Here is a 19,137-nt window from a genome sequence, read left to right as displayed (position 1 = left end):
TATGTGTTTTTTTAGGACAAGCATTATGATTGCAACAATATATATGTAAAGAAGCATTCCCTAAAGTTTTTCTTATAGTAACATCTATTTCATAATATAACATTAAGGAACAGACATGAAATGAATGGTTTTCTGTTTGTTTTGTTTATATTTATTTTAATCAAAACAAGTAAATGAGAAACTTTTTCTTTAAACATTACTGTTTCAAAAAAATCCACATTGTCAAAGTGTTAGATTATAAAGTAATTATCCTTCCTTGTGTCACATCTGCCAGTGCTCACAGTCACATAACACACAGATCACCTGTACATAGAGAACCAGGATAATGCACTTACCGTTCTTCTGCCTCGTTTAATCCGTAGGAAGCCCTCATAGTATAGAGGCAGTGATGTAAGTTTAGACCTTTCCTGATAAATCCTTCTTGGTGCTGGTTCGGCAGCTGCCATGATTCTGAGTTTGTGTAATAATAGTGTCACTCAGCTCTCGTTCTCCTCATGTAGCTACCCTCTGAGTGTACGAAGTACAATGTGTTTGTGTAGAAGGAAGTCCAGACCAAAAAAAAAATATGCACAGTGCTTTTGCTTTGCCCAACCCATACCTGCTGGGAGGAGGAGAGAAAGGTAAAAGGCCATTTATATGCCCAAATTCAATCTCTCTCATCAGAACAGTGCATCAAGTTGGAGGAATTTCTAGGGATTTGAATGGATCTCTCCAGGCACAGGTTCTGCTCTCATAGCTGCAGTATACATATGCAACAATATCCTGTGCAGTTCTGTGGTTGCAAATAAAATTGTGCAGTTGTTAACTAAAAATTTGTGCAGTTCCAAGAATACCTTGCTTACAGAGGTACCTTGATGTAGGGATGGCCATCGACCATCGATGGTTAACCACCGACAGTTAATGGTTTTGCCATCTATGGTGGAGATCCAATGGTTCTCTGCCATCGATGGTACAGAGACAGGCAATTTTTTTTCTTCTCCCATGTGTTGGGACTCAAGGCCTGATTCAGACCCGCTCACTAAGATGCATACTCTCGCTGCTGCCGATGGTATGCATTGTGCGCATGCATCGTAGTGCGTGAGTGCATACCTCAGCGAAAGTTCACAATGCGTTCGCTCGCTGAGCATAGAGAGCCCAGCAGAGTGAGTGACAGGAGAAGCCGTTTGTAGGTGGTAACAGGGGCTGGCCATTAAAAACAGGGGAGTGGAGGTGCACATGCAGCGGTGCCTGAGCATCTCAACGGCGGTTTAGAGGTGTGCATAATTAAAAGACAGCATCATAGTACACGTCACCTGGCTTGTTTTTACACTGAAGTGCTCGCAGTGCTTGCGGCAGGTTATGGTCAACCTCAAGCGCTGCGATAGCATCCGATGTACCGATGGTTGCATACACTTCCTGGACATGACGTGCACAAGTCGGCGTCTTAAAACATGCTGGTGGGTGTCTGCATACACTATGTGATCATTGTCTAAGAAATACTGGGTGTGCTAATGCATTGCTGTGTGATAGCACTGCCTACGCAATTTGCATACACATCGTGCGAGCGATTGCATCTAGCGAGCGACTCTGAATCAGGCCCTCAGAGCCTAGCTCTGCCCCCATCATGACCAAAGAAGCCCCCCACTCTTTGATTGGCCCAGTGCCTGGCAAGTATTAAAGCAGGGATGACCATCGGTGGATGAAACCATTGATAGTTCCAAGCTGACGGTTTCATATAATTGAGGTCAACCACCAATGTTACCATCATTGGTGAACAATGATGGCTAACCGACCAATCGCAATCCCTACCCTGATGCTCAACCTGTGATTGAGGCTGAGCCAATAGAGACACTGCAGCAGGAATAACAGCCCCTGCTGCACTCTCTGTATTGCTGCAGGGTTAACATCTTCACACTGCAATTAACCCTTTAGGCGCTGGCCTGCAGCCGCACAATCAAATTTCCAACCTCTTACCCGTACCCCAGGCTCTGCCAGCTTGTATGGAAGTTTTTATTTCAAAATTTTACATTGAATTGAAATGGTCTGAATTAGGTAACTGGCAGGGCCATGGGCACTCGCGTAGACTGCCCAATGGTTATTACGCCTCCGCACCAGTATACTGTAGTATGTAGTGTTCATTGAGCAGCTACTGCATGTGGGAATGGGATCAGTGTTCTTTCCATTGCTGCGTTATTGTTTTCCCCACGAGAGTTGAGGCATCAGATTCCATGATCAACCCATTTTTGTCCCCTGGACAGGACAGGAGTGACATAATCCAAACTGATTTTCATCATAATTTTAAACCAATACTAGAGTAAAATGATGCAATCAGAGCCATAATTCGATGTGTGCACGTGCTGCAGTCGCCCAGGGTGCAAGGTCCTGGAGTCGGCACCATCGCAGCCCCACGGCACCTGAATTTGGCTTGCAAGATGCCTGGAACGATACAATTCTAAATGTTAGTGAAAAATAAACAAAGCTACACAGTCTTTCTGCGCTGCATGTTAAATCGACTTGTACTGTATTTTCCTTGCATGGTAACAGTTACGGGAAGGGGGGGGTCTAAAAAATCCTTATCTTAAGCCCTGAGTACTGTATACATATATGGTTGTAGTGGTTAATTAGATTGATAGAGACAAAAGTATTTAATTAATAAATAATATTTTAAAAGGGGCAAAATTTACCTTTTCCAAAGAAATGTTTTATTTATTTTTTTTCCTTTCAATCTACACTCAACAGTCTGTCTATCTGAGGTTATAAATTCATTTCCTGACCAAGGAATTTTCTGGGGCTGATTCTGAGTTGGAAACAAAACAAATATAATAAAAAAAAGTACTGTAACTTAACTTTACACCTGGGCTAAACCATGTTGCAGTGCAGGTGGGGCAGATGTACTGTGAAATGACCAGAGAGTTTTCTATTTGAGAAAGGTGTGTCCAAACTTAAATCTAAATGGCAGTGTAAAAATAAAGCATACTTGCCTATGCTCCTGGATGCCCAGAAGAGTAGTCAAATCTCCCAGAGGCTGCTCGCGATCGCCCAGTGCTGCCCGCTTTCTAAGTGAAGTGGACGGCCCTATTTGTGCTGAATCGCATCAGTGTGGCTCCATCCTTTGCTTTACAATGATTACCGTGAATCTGCGCGTTTGCAAGACCCATTCTGCGAGTGTGCAGAATGGGTCCTGCGTAATTGCACACAGCCCCTTCGATGCCTCTGCCTGATTGACAGGCAAAGGCATTTAAGGGGCGGTGTGGGGGCGGGTTAGCCGGTGTTCCTGGAAACGGTGGCGTGTCTGCCCCGTTTTTCGGGAGAGGCAAGGTCAGGGACTGGACGCAGTTTCCTGGCTTCGCAAGTCAGCCAGCCTGAGTAAGCTGAGGCTCAGCTGGCTGGCCGACTGCCCGGCGCCGTCCACCATCGCGACCGATGGTGATCCTAGTCTGCAACCTTGGTCGCAGTGCTGGGATCGCAAATGCAGCAAGGGGTGTCATATATAGATAAAAACTGTTAATAAATAAATATTTATAGGAATGAGGAAAGAATACTAATGTGTTGTGAATAGGACCAATCACTGAAAGAATTAGCATAGGTTGGAGTTTTACTGAAAAAGAATATTGGTCACATACAATAAATGTGTAGGAAAATGTTTTTCAAAATGTAGAAACACAGGTTGGTACAGTTGTCTATTACAGTAATATTGTTGTAAAACTGGTTTAAAGGGGCCTTTGTGTGGAAAAAATACACCAAAAATTTAGATGGCTTCTGGGTGATAATCAGTTTATAATATAACAGGTAATGCATAAATATAAAAGCTCACTCAATCATTAGTAAACTGTAAAGGTGCGTACACACGTAACGATTTTTTGAACGATTTAACTACAACGACGTCGTTATCGTTAAATCGTTTATAAAATCGTTTTTTTTGGGGGGTGAACGATGAAGGAAAATCATCCCGTTTGTAGTTTTCGTTCATCGTCCATGTACAGAAAATCGTTCATGTTTGGCAGAATGAACGATGAACGAAGAACGACGGCCCCTACCACCACACTCCCCGCCAGACTCCAGTCATTCCCGCGCTTGCAGAGGCTACAGACACCACGTTGACGCGGAGACCCGGAAAAGCTATTTTCAAAGTAAGCACCCACCTCCCCCCACTGTCCACCAATGTTGAGGGGCACATATGGCTGCCTATAAAAGGGTGTGTGTGTTTGCCTGACATTCATTGGAGGGGGTGAGGGAGAGGGACAGAATGTGCCAGCAACGTGGGGGAAGGGGTGAGGGAGAGGGACAGAATGTGCCAGCAATGTGGGGGAGGGGAGAGGGACAGAATGTGCCAGCAATGGGGGGGGGGCGGACGGGAGAGGGACAGAATGTGCCAGCAATGCGGGGGTGGGAGGGAGTAAATGTGCCAGCAATGTGGGGGGAGGGAGAGGGACAGAATGTGCCAGCAATGCGGGGGGGGGGGAGGGAGAGGGACAGAATGTGCCAGCAATGCGGGGGAGGGAGAGGGACAGAATGTGCCAGCAATGCGGGGGAGGGAGAGGGATAGAATGTGCCAGCAATGCGGGGGAGGGAGAGGGATAGAATGTGCCAGCAATGCGGGGGAGGGAGAGGGATAGAATGTGCCAGCAATGCGGGGGGGGGGGGAGGGAATGTGCCAGCAATGCGGGGGGGGGGGAGGGAATGTGCCAGCAATTATGGGTATCATGCTGTGCAGGGTTGCTATGCAATGTGTTGTGGTGGAGGGGGTATGTGATATTGTGTGTGCATGCGTGTCATACTTGCCTACTTTTAAAAAGTAGTTTCAGGGAGATTACATACATCGTTGAGGGGTGCGTCCGGCACCACCCAAAAGGCATGTCTAGATCCACCTATGGGTGTATCTATTGCCAATTGGGTGTGTTCCGGACCTAATTAAATGATAATTACTTTATGTAAACATCTGGCATGTGACACTAAGTCACCAAAATATTCTGTATTGCTGACATAGAGGCAAATTTATGTCAGTACATTTCCATAGACACAGGGGCATAAGGGGACCTTGCAAAACAAAATGTGGACAAAATAAGAATCTGCTCCCCCACAACCATTCAAATTAAAATTCTTCAATAGATGACCACACAAATATAACACATCTTACTATATGCTGGCACACTAGCCCCCACTGAAATCAATGTCTCTCCTCTGCCACACTGACTTTACCAAATCCCACACACACACATTCACATTAATAGCACACACACACACACACACACATTCCCTCCTCCTCTCCTGCAGCACTGACACAACACTGATATCCACACACACACTCCCCTCTCCTGCAGCACTGACACAACACTGATATCCACACAAACTCTCCCCTCTCCTGCAGCACTGACGCTGACACAACACTGATATCCACACACACACACTCCCCTCTCCTGCAGCACTGACACAACACTGATACACACACACACACTCCCCTATCTTGCAGCACTGACACAACAGTGATATACACACACACACACACACACACACACACACTCCCCTCTCCTGCAGCACTGACACAACACTGACATACACACACACACACACACACACACACACTCCCCTCTCCTGCAGCACTGACACTGACAACATAGATATCCACACACACACACACACTCACACTCACACTCCCCTCTCCTGCAGCACTGACACAACACTGATACACACACACTCTCCTCTCCTGCAGCACTGACACAACACTGATACACACACACACACACACACACACACACACACACACACACACACACACACACACACCCTCTGCTGCAGCACTAACACTGACAAACCACAGATATCCACACACACACTCCCCTATCCTGCAGCACTGACACTGACACAACACAGATATACACACACACACTCCCCTCTCCTGCAGCAGTGATACTGACAAAACACAGATATACATACACACACACTCTCCTCTCCTGCAGCACTCACATTGACACAACACTGATATACACACACACACACACACTCCCCTCTCCTGCAGCACTGACACTGACACAACACTGATATACACACACTCCCCTCTCCTGCAGCACTGACACTGACACAACACTGATATACACACACACTGACACACCCTCTCCTGCAGCACTGACACTGACAAAACACAGATATACACACACATACACTCCCCTATCCTGCAGCACTGACACTGACACAACACTGATATACACACACACACACACACACACACACACACACACACACACACACACACACACACACACACTCCCCTCTGCTGCAGCACTGACACAACACTGATATACATACACAAACTCCCCTCTCCTGCAACACTGACACAACACTGATATACACACACACTCCCCTCTCCTGCAGCACTGACACTGACAAAACACAGATATCCACACACACACACACTCCCCTATCTTGCAGCACTGACACTGACACAACAGTGATATACACACACACACTCCCCTCTCCTGCAGCACTGACACTGACAAAACACAGATATCCACACACACACTCCCCTCTCCTGCAGCACTGACACTGACACAACACTGACATACAAACACACACACACACACACACACACACACACACACACACACTCCCCTCTCCTGCAGCACTGACACTGACACAACACTGATATACACACACACTTTCCTCTCCTGCAGAACTGACATTGACAACACAGATATACACACACACACACACACACACACACACACACACACACACACACACACACACACACACACACACACACACACACACACACACACACTCACACTCCCTCTCCTGCAGCACTGACACTGACACAACACTGATACACACACACTCTCCTCTCCTGCAGCACTGACACTGACACAACACTGATACACACACACTCCCCTCTCCTGCAGCACTGACACTGACACAACACTGATACACACACACACACTCCCCTCTCCTGCAGCACTGACACTGACACAATACTGATATATAAACACACACACACCCCTCTCCTGCAGCACTGACACTGACAAAACAGATATCCACACACACACACACACACCCTCTGCTGCAGCACTGACACTGACAAAACACAGATATCCACACACACACACACACACACTCCCCTATCCTGCAGCACTGACACTGACACAACACTGATATATACACACACACACTCCCCTCTCCTGCAGCACTGACACAACACTGATATACACACACACACACACACACACACACACACACACTCCCCTCTCCTGCAGCACTGACACTGACAAAACACAGATATCCACACACACACACACTCCCCTCTCCTGCAGCACTGACACAACACTGACACACACACACTCCCCTATCTTGCAGCACTGACACAACACAGATATCCACACACACACTCCCCTCTCCTGCAGCACTGACACTGACACAACACTGACATACAAACACACACACACACACACACACACTCCCCTCTCCTGCAGCACTGACACTGACACAACACTGATATACACACACACACTCCCTTTCCTGCAGCACTGACACTGACAACAACAGATATCACAAGTTTTTTGGCTCAGCCCCTGAATTATGAAACACTCACACACAGGGCCTGATTCAGAGCGAGCGCTTTGTCAGAGTGTCCGGCTCTGAATCAGGGCCTTTGGCCGGTGAGTCAGCTGCTCTGTGCAGGGGGTGGACCCGGGAGGCATCTCTCTGTAGTAAACATTCTCCCTGCCCCTGCGTCTTCACATATTGAAGCCCGGGCCCCGCCCCCATTACATCCGGACTCGCGCATGCACAGTAAGGGCTTTCAGCTGTGCAGTAGGAAAGCGGGGGATTACATCTACTGTGCAGGGTAGCAGGAGCTCCCACCTTAATTCGGGAGGGTAGGCAAGCATGATGTGTGTGTGTGTATGTTGTTTGTAATAATAAGATTTTTCAAACGGTATGTGTGTTGTTTTTTTTTCCATATTGGCTTTACTGTGGACCTACAAGTAACAGCATGCCCGTAATACCCTGCGTGCTGATACTTGTGGTTCCCCATCTACCAGCATGCGGGGTAGCCTTGCTGGGAACTGTAGTTCCACAGCAATAGCCAATTTAAAAATATTACTTGCACCACACTTTACACAATCAACCCGGCACCCACTGGGTGGGGGGGGTCCCAGCTCCCCAGGGATCCCCGGCCATGATTCTGATGTGTTTGCCATCTATGGGTCCCCAGCAATTTGGACATTTCAATTTCAAATTAAAATCCGAAGCAACAGCCTACCATTCCGCTTCCGAAGTTGGAAACTGTTAATGAAATGAAACCAAAAAAACAAAGTAAAAAAACACTTGCAAACATTAAAAACTCCTTCAAATTTAAGCAACCAATAAAAAATCCTGGATGTGAATTTACTGTTCAAAAACACATTAGTAGAGGTTAGTTTAGTGACACACATAATTATTAAATGTTTTAATTAAATTACTACATGGGGACTATGCCCTCCATGTGCAAATGGGGGGTGTTTAGAATTACTTATAGAGGGGGCAATTCAAATGTTTTGCCAGTGCCTTTTTTTAAAACACGCCCGACAGAGCAATTCAATTGTTGCTCTGTCAGGGCGTTATAGCCGCCGGCGTCAGCATTTATGCACGCATTCAGGAGGGTGGGAGCAGAAATGTCAGAGAAACACCCTGGTTAGGGTGCGCTCCCTGCAGTTAGTGCGCCCTAATCTGCATTTTATACGGCTGTAACCGCTTTAGACGGCTAAACCTCGTCTCATATGGTGTCAATGAGGCTGATAAATAATGAGCGCCAAGAACAATTAAATATCAAACTGTCTGCTCATTAATTATCATGACCTTAAAAACATTTTAATGGCACCCATTATTTTTTGGTTCAATAAAGACATCCTTAAGACCAAAAGTTTAGGGGCCCCAATGGTTATTGATAGAATAATTAACTTTATACAAACTTCATTGGTCAACCTTATGCCATCGTAGGTATGAAGTACGCCATGCACGCAGCCAGCAGCATTTAATAGTAATTTCATATGCCATATATTAGTTAGCAGTCAATGTTACAGTATTTGTAAAAAAACAGAACCAGCTGCTAGTAGATTTTAAAAGACATATAATAATACACGTGTAATTGTTCAACTAAAAATATATTCGCCCTAGACTGACAAGGGAAAAAGTTCAACACTGCTATCTCTTTCTTTAGGCACAAATAAGGCAGTATGCCACTTCAGCCATATTGAGCTTGCATAACAAATCTCCAAAGGTGGCATGTTGCAGCATCATGGTAGGATTTCCCAAGGCTAAAGTATCGGGTGCGTAGCCACTTATCACACTATGCAATTAATATGCGGTGCTAACTGTACTCTGTAAAAAGCTAATTTACTAAAGTGTGTGAAAATTTAGGGGATCAATTCCTTGCACCACCGTAAACATGTTCTGACATGGGGGATCACTACAGCTATCCCTTTGTTTGGCTGCTGAAGGTAATCAGCGTTTTAAAATAGCCATGCAGGGTGCATCACTGCACCTGTGAACAAGAGCTGAAGATTAGCATATCTCTATTGATTAGGCAGACACAAATTACTTCTCATATTTGGGATACATGAAAATGAGTGCAAGTATATATTTTGAACCATAATTGATTTAAAAAAATAATAATAATATTGCACCTGCCGCAACCATCTGCATTCCACAAAACACCTGTTGCACAATTTGCCCCCCTTCCCCCGGGATACATTTTAGTATTTTTGAAGTTTAGCCTCGTTTTTAAAAAAAACATAAAAACACATACTTAAACAATATTTATAATCATATAATTTTATTGGGGTGTCAATACCAAGAAAACAGCAAAAAAAAAAATGAAAATAAATAAAAATTGCAGATTTCAATCCCCAGGGGGGATTAAAGAACGAAATAAGCAGTAAATAATCGTCATACAAATAGAAAAACAACAGGTATAACAATATACTGACATTGAAATTGAACTGTTCTTACTGTTATTTCCCCATTTTCCGTAAAACCTTAACAAAATAATAATAAAAAAAGAAGAAAAAACCAATAATAAGTAAAAAAGAAAAAAAAAAACAATAATAAGTAAGTAAATAATTACAAATTAAAGGCTTGGGAATGATGTAGAGGGAAAAGTTAGGGAAAAGAGAAAAAAAAAATAAAAAAAAATAAAAAAAAAAAATAAAAAAAAATCAAGGAGCGGGGAAGAGGGAGAGAGCGAGCTGGGGGGAAAGAATAAAAAATTTGAGGTTGAGGAATAGAGGGAAGAAAAAAGAAAAAGAGAGCAGAAGGCAGATAATTATGAGGAACCAGGAGGGGTCACACCGTGGGAACCGTACCAGGGGGACCATATTGCATTAAACTTGTCCACCGTGCTGTATTGGAGACTCGTGATGTATTCCATTTTGGCCACAAACCAGACGCGGTTGAGAAACTGTTGACGAGAGGGAGGGAGTGGTTGTTTCCAAGAACTAGCAATTTGATATTTGGCGGCACAGGAGATGTGTAGGGTCAACTTATTCTCATGATTGGATAATTGACAGACCGGGGCACACAGGAGCAATGAAGCAGCAGAAAGAGGGAGAGCATGAGGAATCATTGACGATATAGTTGACTGGACCATGGACCAGTAAGGGACAATATATGGACAGGACCACCAAATATGGTAGAAGGAGCCGACCTGTCCACACTGTCTCCAGCAAAGGTTGGAAGAGTTAGGATATATTTGGTGAAGACGCTCCGGGACAAGGTACCAGCGGGTGTATACCTTATAAGAGTTTTCCTTAATGGAGACACTAATTGAGCATTTCGATATATTAAGGCGTATAGCCTCCCAAGTGTCTTCTCCCAAAGAGGTACCAAAGTCCATCTCCCAACAACGCTCATGAGTCTCCAGGGGTGGGCAATCCTGATCTAGTATAGAGTGGTAGATCTGAGAGATTAAGCCCTTTTCCGTGGGTCTATAAATACAAAGGCGTTCCATAGCCGTGGGGTTTCATAATGCGTCTAACGAAGAAAGGGACGAATAGACAAAGTGACGGATCTGAAGATATTGGTAGAAACAAGATTGCGGTAAAGAATGTATCTCCCGCATCTCTGTAAAAGATTGGGGGGCAAAATCTCCCAGGATGTGGTGAAAGCGAGTGATGCCCGCTGCCGACCATGTAGAGATCATGAGGGGCGAATGGCCAGGGAGAAAAGAAGGGTGAAACCAAAGAGGTGTCTGAGGCGAGGGATGAGCAGACAGAGAGAACTTAGTATCGAGAGAGTCCCATACAGATAAAGTAAGAGTAACTGATGGGACCAGCGAGATAGAGAGAGGTCTAAGTTTTCTAGGGAGCCACAGTAGGTTTGAGACCGATGGGGTTTTGGTGAGTGCCGTTTCAAGATCAACCCGTCGTTTGGTTCCCTTGGGAGAGTGCCAGGTGACTAGTTGACTAAGTCTAGAGGCTTGGTAGTACTTGGATAACGAGGGTAGACCTAGGCCTCCAGCCGAAGTGGTCTTGAAAAGGACTGTTCTACGTATACGAGGTCTTCTGTGATTCCAAATAAATTTGCCACAACTTGCCTGTAAAGAAGATAGAACGCGGGAAGGGATTGCCACAGGAAGGGTTTGGAAAAGGTAGAGGAGTTTGGGAAGGACATTCATTTTAATCACGGCTATACGACCTGTCCAAGAGATAAATAAAGAGCGCCAATGAGAGAGATCTTGTTCTATGGCCTTAAACAGAGGGAGATAGTTTGCCTTGTAGAGACCATGATAAGATTTTGTCAGATTGACACCAAGATATTTAATGGATTCCGAGCTCCAGTTAAAATTGAAATTGAGACGGAGGAGATCTAGAGATGACCTCGGAATATGGAGGGGCAAAGCTTCCGATTTGTCGTTATTGATTTTATAACCGGAAAGTTGTCCATAAAGGGAGATTTCTTGGAACAGATTTGGGAGGGAAATCAAGGGATTGGTAAGAGTAAGCAGGACATCGTCAGCAAATAAATTTTATAAGAGGAGTCACCTACATTAATACCGGAAATGTCTGGGTTCCCTCGGATTTTACAAGCCAGGGGTTCAATAATTAGAGCGAAGATCAGCGGGGAGAGTGGACACCCCTGCCTAGTGCCATTTGAGATAGGGAAGGAGTCAGAAAGAAGACCTCCTTCAAGAACCGAAGTGGAAGGATTGTGATAAAGGGCCCTAATGGCCTGGAGAAATCTACCGTGAAAACCGAAGCCAAGGAGAGTATTAATCATAAAGGGCCAAGAGACCCTATCAAAGGCCTTTTCGGCATCAAGAGCAAGAAGGAGAGAGGGAAGACTGATAGAGTTTACGTGGTTTATAAGGTCTACCGTACGCCTAGTGTTATCAAGGGCTTGGCGGGAGGGGACAAAGCCTACCTGGTCCGGATGGATGAGAGAAGAAAGAATGGGGTTTAGTCTATTTGCCAAAATTTTGGCAAAAAGTTTGAGGTCCGTATTTAAAAGGGAAATTGGTTGATAGTTAGTTACCATATGGGGGTCCTTACCCGGTTTCAGGATAACTGTTATTTTAGCCCTGGTGGTATCAGTGGGAAAAAATTACCTTCAAAGATTTGATTAAAAGAGTTTGTGAGATGGGGGATTAGAGAGCTCTGGAATGTTTTATAGTAAGAAAAGGGTAGACCGTCCGGACCTGGTGCCTTCAAAGGTTTCTGATGTTTAAGCGCACAGGAAACCTCTTCCTCAGTTATAGGGAGATTAAGTGATTCAGAGGTGGAAGCGTCGATGTGGGGTAGATCACAAGAGGTCAAGTAGTCAGTAATGGAAATAGGGGGGGGGTGGAGACGGATCGTGATCTGTGAGGTTATAGAGATAAGAATAGTAATCTTTAAAGATATAGTTGATTTTGGAAGGGCTGTATTGTAGAGATCCAGAATGATCCTTAAGCGCAGGAATCGCCATAGCCGCTTTGCGAGCCTTTAGACGATTGGCAAGAAGAGTGTCCGCCTTATTGCTCTTTTCATAGAATCGCTGATTCAGCCATCTAAGAGATTTTTCAATTTTTTCAGAGAGAATGGAGTTAAGGGCAGATTTTGCAGTAGTGAGTTGTTTGTATAGAGCGTCAGTGGGCGTGCGCTTATGGAGAGACTCCAAGCAGTGAACCTGATCTGTGAGAGATCGAAGAAGACGCTTGTGTTCTTTATTTCTGTGAGAAGCAAAGCTGATGATGTGCCCACGAAGGACAGATTTGTGAGCCTCCCACTCCATGGGAGAACATCCGGAGCCGGAAACATTAAGAGCAAAGTAATCCTTTAAAACATCTATAATTTTAGTTTGCAAATGAGGGATTTTAAGAAGGGTCTCATTTAACCTCAAGGTGGGCCTAGTGACCAGGATGTCTGAGAAATCGAGAGAGGAAGTAACGATAGAGTGATCAGACCAGGAATTAGGAATGATACTCGCATCTATAAGGTGTTTGGAGATGGGGAGACTACATAAAATAAAATCAATTCTGGAGTAAGTACGATGGGGATTGGAATAGAATGTGTAATCCTTAAAAGAGGGATTGAGAGAACGCTATGTGTCAAAAAGACCAGCCGTTTTCATATGTTTATTGAGAATTTTAGATATAGGACAAGTAGAGGGGCGGGTCCTAGAAAAAGACTTATCCAGGGTCGGATCCAAAACAGAATTAAAGTCGCCACCAAGAATCAAATGGCCAGTACGACGTTTATGCAATATTTTAAAAAAAGAATTAAAGAAACGACATTGGCCTACATTAGGGGCATATACCGCAGCGATAGTCACCTCTGTGTGTCCAAGCCTGCCAGTGAGAATAATGTATCGACCATCTGCATCAGTATATACAGAGTCTTGAGAGAAAGGTAAATTATTTTTAATAAGAATGGTCACACCATTATGTTTAGACGTACTGGAGGAATAAAACACGGTGGAGAAGTTTCTGGAGATAAGAGAAGGGTGGTTTAGTGAACGAAAGTGGGTTTCCTGCAACAGGACAATGTCGGCTTTTATTGACCGAATAGTACGAAATAGGTGGGAACGCTTCTGAGGAGTGTTAAGGCCGCGAACATTCATTGAAGCTATAGTGAGAGGCATGTCAGGTTAGCTCTGGGTAGGCTGGGAAGCAGCAGTAGAATGGAGAAAAGGGTCCCAGCTCGCAAGGGAAGATAGGGAAGAGGAGAGAAAAAAAAAAAAAAAAAGGGTAAGGAAAAAATAAGAAAAAGGAAAAACAGCAACAACAGCAGGGATTGAGTACGAAAACCCTACCTACAAAGAAGGAGGTGAATGTACTCAATAGGTTGGACTTAGAGATCCAAAGAGGAACAGGCTAAAAAAAAAAGCCAGATAAACCTAGAAAGTAAAAACACAACAAAAATAAAATATAGTAATATTAGCAGCGTCACAGTAAAGGAAATATATAAATCTCCTAAAAGAGAGAAGAAAAGAACAGAAAAGGATTCGTATGAGAGCAGGAGCATCCCCTGGGTGCAGAAGGGGGCGGGGATGGGAAAGAAGTGACAGGTTAGTAGTTATAATCACAAAAAGGAGCATAACTCTTAGAGAGACATACAAAAGAAAAAGGAGAAAGAGGAAGAGAAAAAAAAAAAGAAAAAAAAAAAAGCTAATAGACATATATAGGGTAAAGTTATAGATTACAATTGTAGTAAGGAGAAAAAGGCAGAGAATCACTACAAAATCTCAGTGCTGTAAACATCATAAAAAAACCCCCAAGAAAACAAGACATGAAAATAATAAACAGTGAGGTAGCATAACAGATCAATATTAGCTAGTACCAAAACTGAGAGAATAGCTAGAAATATTATATGTATAGAAAGTGGATACATGACATAATACAGAACTGTTCCAATAATAGCGACAAATTATAACCATAAAAGTTACTATCATTACAAAGAGAAAAAAGACGGGAAATCACTACTATATCTCAATACTCTAGTCTTCGTAAAAAAATAAAATAGACAGTAAATATCCTAATAAATCAGTATGAGCTAGTACCTTAACGAAGGGAGCCGCTAGATATATGTGTATGAAAAATAGATACAGAAAATAATACAAATTTGTCCAGATATTAGTAACAAACAGTAACCATATCTAAGACGTAAATAAACAATCTACATCTCAACTATATTACCTAGAAGAGAGATGAGCAAGAAAGGGGAGAGAGACAGGGGGTGGGGTGAATACAGAGCGGAAACCAGTAATCAGATCACGATTGTAGGGTAGTAAAAATCAAGACTTAAGTGTGTACAATAGTAGAGCAGGAACAAGGCACAATCGTTGGTGGGTAAGGCACTCACGAGACGTCGGGATTCCCTTCCGGGGAGGGGCCCGATTCTTCTAGGTAGTGAAGCAAGTCCTTACATTCACGAAAATCTCGAATGATAACAGTCTTGCCGTTCAGGTCTACAATAAGCTTAAAGGGGAACCCCCAGCGATATCTGATTCTTCTATCATGAAGAGCCTTGGTTAAGTCTCGAAAATCTCTCCTCTTGGCAATCGTCAGGGGTGAAAGATCCTGGTAGAATTGGAGCTTGGCTGATTCGAATAGGATGTACGGCTTACCCTTTGTAGGATTAAGAACGAGTTCTTTGTCCTTATAAGGAAAGAAAAAAGTCTATAAAGATATGATTCCAAAGCATCAGGAGAAACTGATTCCGGGATGTAACGAATGCGGATATTATTCCTACGTTCCCGATTTTCCAGATCCTCGTTTTTAGAACGAAGGTCAGAAAGTTCAGTAACAATATGATCCAGGTCTCTGCTGGTCTCATTTAAGGCTTTTTGGAAGCCGTCCTGGCGAGATTCAAGTTTAGTGGTTCTTGCAGCTAGAGTTGAAACTTCAGCTTTGATAGAGGCAACTGCTTTGTCGAGTTTAGTTTCAAGAGAGTCCTTAAAATCCGTGATGAGGGAGCGAAGAGCTAAAATGTCCTCTTTAGTGGATGGAGCGGGTGAGTGAGAGCCATCCTTATCCATGGCAATGGAAGGGGGGAAGGGGGACCCCTTTGTTGAGAAGATTTCGTGCCTCTCATGAAGTGCTGTGAAATATCACTTCCCCCTTGTTTAGGAGTCTTGGTAGTAGATTTCTGCATGTGTGGGCCACCAGTGTCAGGGTTGCCGGAGAAGAATGACCCAGTGCCAGTAAATATGTCAGAGAACATATAGGCTAGAGAGAAAAAAAAAGAAATAAATAAAATAAAAAAATAAAAAAAATATATAAGGGGTCAAAGCACCCAGGGGATGGAGGGCATGCCCACTTAGTGTGTCATTGTACTCAAACAGACAGGGTTAAAGACCTGACAATTGCACGCAGGGCAGAGATAGGACTTAAGCCTCTGACAGTGCCTTAGGGCTGAGCAGCACTGAGAGCAGCAGACACGGGGCTACCTGGGGGGAGATCGCAGGTCTCTAATCAATACAGTCACATAGAAGAAGGGCAGTCAACTGGTTAACCAAGGGAGAGTGTGAGCAGCATCAGTTGTTCAGTCGTGACTGCCTGAGCACCGGGCGACTGTCAGGTGATGAGCGCGGCTGCCTCTTAGTCAGAACGCAGGAGGCTCCACGAGGAGTCACCCACCTCAGACTTCTGTCAGTGGGGATCCCACCACCGCAGGGGGGGGCCTCCGGACGGAACGGAGCAGGAGCCGGGGTAGGAGGCAAGGCCGCATGTATGCCGGCGGCTGTGGCTAGCCGGGAGTGCCGCTCTAATTGATGCCGCGACTTCGCGCCCGGTAAAGGCCGCTGCAGAGTTCCGGCAGTGCCCCGATCTCTCGGAGCTGTCAGCTGTAGCAGCGGCGGGATCCCACAGGTAAGTTGGTACTGGGAGGGTAGCAACCAGCGCTCTTGAGCACCCCCGCGTATTGCCGCGACGGAGGTCTCGCACTCCAGCCCGTGGCTTCCTGTGGTGTGTAGGCCCAAGGTCTCTGAATCTCCGCAACGGAGCTGTCTTGTCACAGCAATCCGTCCGGAAAGATGGGCGAGGTAGGTGAGAGGGAAGCAAGCTCACACAGGGTGCGAGTTGGGGGAGAAAGCTCCTCTAATTTACAGTCCAAAGCTGCGGTTCACCGGAGCTGAGGAGAAGCACGTCTACCCCCAGAGCTGTCCAGGCCACTCCCCCAATTAAACAATATTTAAAGGGTGTTCCTAAGGGACTTTTTCAAAATTAATTTACACCGATTACTTTAAGGGGACTGTGCAAAGGCTGCAGTGTAGTTTTCAAAACCCTGCGCCCCTAAACACCAATTTTACAGTTTTAAAATCAACCTAAACAGTGGTGTAAAATTATTCCATTTTTGGTCCAAAAACTTTTTACACCTCCCAAAAAAAGTTATAATCCTATATGGGTATAGGTAAAGCAGGTGAAAATGACATCATCGTTTAAATATTTAACCCCTGCAAACATATTTACAATACCTAATTTAATTTGTACAGATGCCAATGAGACATTTTGACACTTTACAAATGCTCCTTGTAACCAATACATTAAACCCTAATAATTAATGATGACATATAAAACATTGAAACAGTGTGAGTTTATAGAACAATGCAAATACTTTTAAAAGACCAATAATACAAATACCTTAAAATAATCAGGCTTCAAGGCCCTGTATATAGCCATACAGGTCTCCGGAATAATCAGTCCCAAAGCCTGGGGGGACATGAACGTCCCAAACTTTAGATCTGCCAGGGATCTTCCTGTCGCCAGGTAGCGAAGGGTAGCCACAAGCCTCTCCTCAGCAGATATAGACCTCCGCATGGATGTATCCTGCCTCTGTATAACAGGGGTAACAAGCCTCAACAATTCCTAGAAAGTCTCCTCGTCCATACGCAAGAAATTCCTAAACTCATCAGGATTATTCTCACGTACAGTATCTCTATCAAGAGGGACATATGCGACATGGTTTCCCTTGGCAACAGCCACTCCTTTGTCCAACAGGAACAAGGCCTTCTCCTCTTCCTCTCAGCCCTAGTCCTGCAGACAACATGACAACTCCAGCATAAGCCACCAGAATACTCTGACTTAGGGGATCCATCACAGAAGCACAAAGAATGCACTTTGTTAAAGGGCAAGCCAGAAACAAAGCCAAGCAAAATAGCTATGCAACAATGTTTAGCAGGTATAAACCACACCAAACTAGCCACAGAGCATAAATGCAGACTTTTAAAATGGCCGACACCTTTTTATCCTGTCAGGATGGCCCCTCCCACCTTCCTCAACCATTTACACATTTGCCAAACCTTTTTAAAATAATGGACCAATCAAAGGATTTTCCATGTCAACTTCATTTACATTTTAACGATTTCATTCATCGTTCACAAATTGTTGACAAGATCGTTCATTATTGTAGTAACGAACGATTTTCGTCAACGATTTTCATTCACTTTTTCAAGGGAAAATCTGAACGAAAATCGTTGACGAAAATCGTTTGCTACTAAAATCGTTACGTGTGTATGCAGCTTAAGTGTAACTTACAGCATGCCATCCTTAATTTATTTGATTCATGGGAGTAATGCTCATTAGTAGCTATTTTAATTATATATTTTTATATTGATTTTGCTTCATCTCTTTTGAGGCATAGCAAAATCAAGTAAAAAAATATGCATGTTATGTAAAACAAGTGTACAGTAGCTGGCAATTAATATGACGATCTTGACAACAATTAGCAATGGAAAGCATAGACAACTCCTACCCACCAAAGCCCTTGATTACCATGGTACAAGTTTGTGTTCCAGTGGGCAGAAGGGAGGTAGCCTCTAGTGAAAGCTGTATGGCCTTGCAGGAGTGAGTGTTCTGACGGATCGCAACTGCCATTGCATACACATATATCGCGATTACAAGCAGAACTGCGATGGGAAAATGTTACACACCCACCATACGCAGTGCTTGCAATTCCATATGCAGTTGCAATTGCAGCTGCAAACACAATAGAAATAGCGATTGCTACCGTGGCCCATCGCAATTGATCACAGGTCCAGTATTGCTAAGCATTTCCAGTGGTTATTTGAAAGCATTCGATGTTATATTAGTATTGATTGCTTGTTGTGAACACCCAAATAATGCTAATTGTACCTTTGATCTAGATCATTTACAAATTTATAGGCTAATGACCTACATGGAAAGATCACAAAGGTTTTTTTATTTCCCCATTA

General features: G+C 44.1%; 1 protein-coding gene across 1 annotated transcript in view; it reads right to left on the bottom strand.

The window, feature by feature from the left end:
• The window catches only part of STAP1 (signal transducing adaptor family member 1), a 146,439-nt gene extending 145,911 nt beyond the window's left edge, over positions 1-528 (bottom strand). The window contains exon 1 of the mRNA XM_088463303.1: positions 336-528. Within this exon, the coding sequence (XP_088319429.1) occupies positions 336-446 (111 nt within the window). The 5' untranslated portion in view covers positions 447-528. The remainder of the gene's footprint in view (positions 1-335) is intronic.
• Positions 529-19,137: the final 18,609 nt, after the last annotated feature.

Source organism: Taudactylus pleione, unplaced genomic scaffold, assembly GCF_031769625.1.
Source record: "Taudactylus pleione unplaced genomic scaffold, aTauple2 ptg001339l, whole genome shotgun sequence".
Classification (NCBI taxonomy): domain Eukaryota; kingdom Metazoa; phylum Chordata; class Amphibia; order Anura; family Myobatrachidae; genus Taudactylus; species Taudactylus pleione.
The sequence above is the reverse complement of the archived record's forward strand: the minus strand, read 5'-3'. Positions and strand labels throughout refer to the sequence as shown.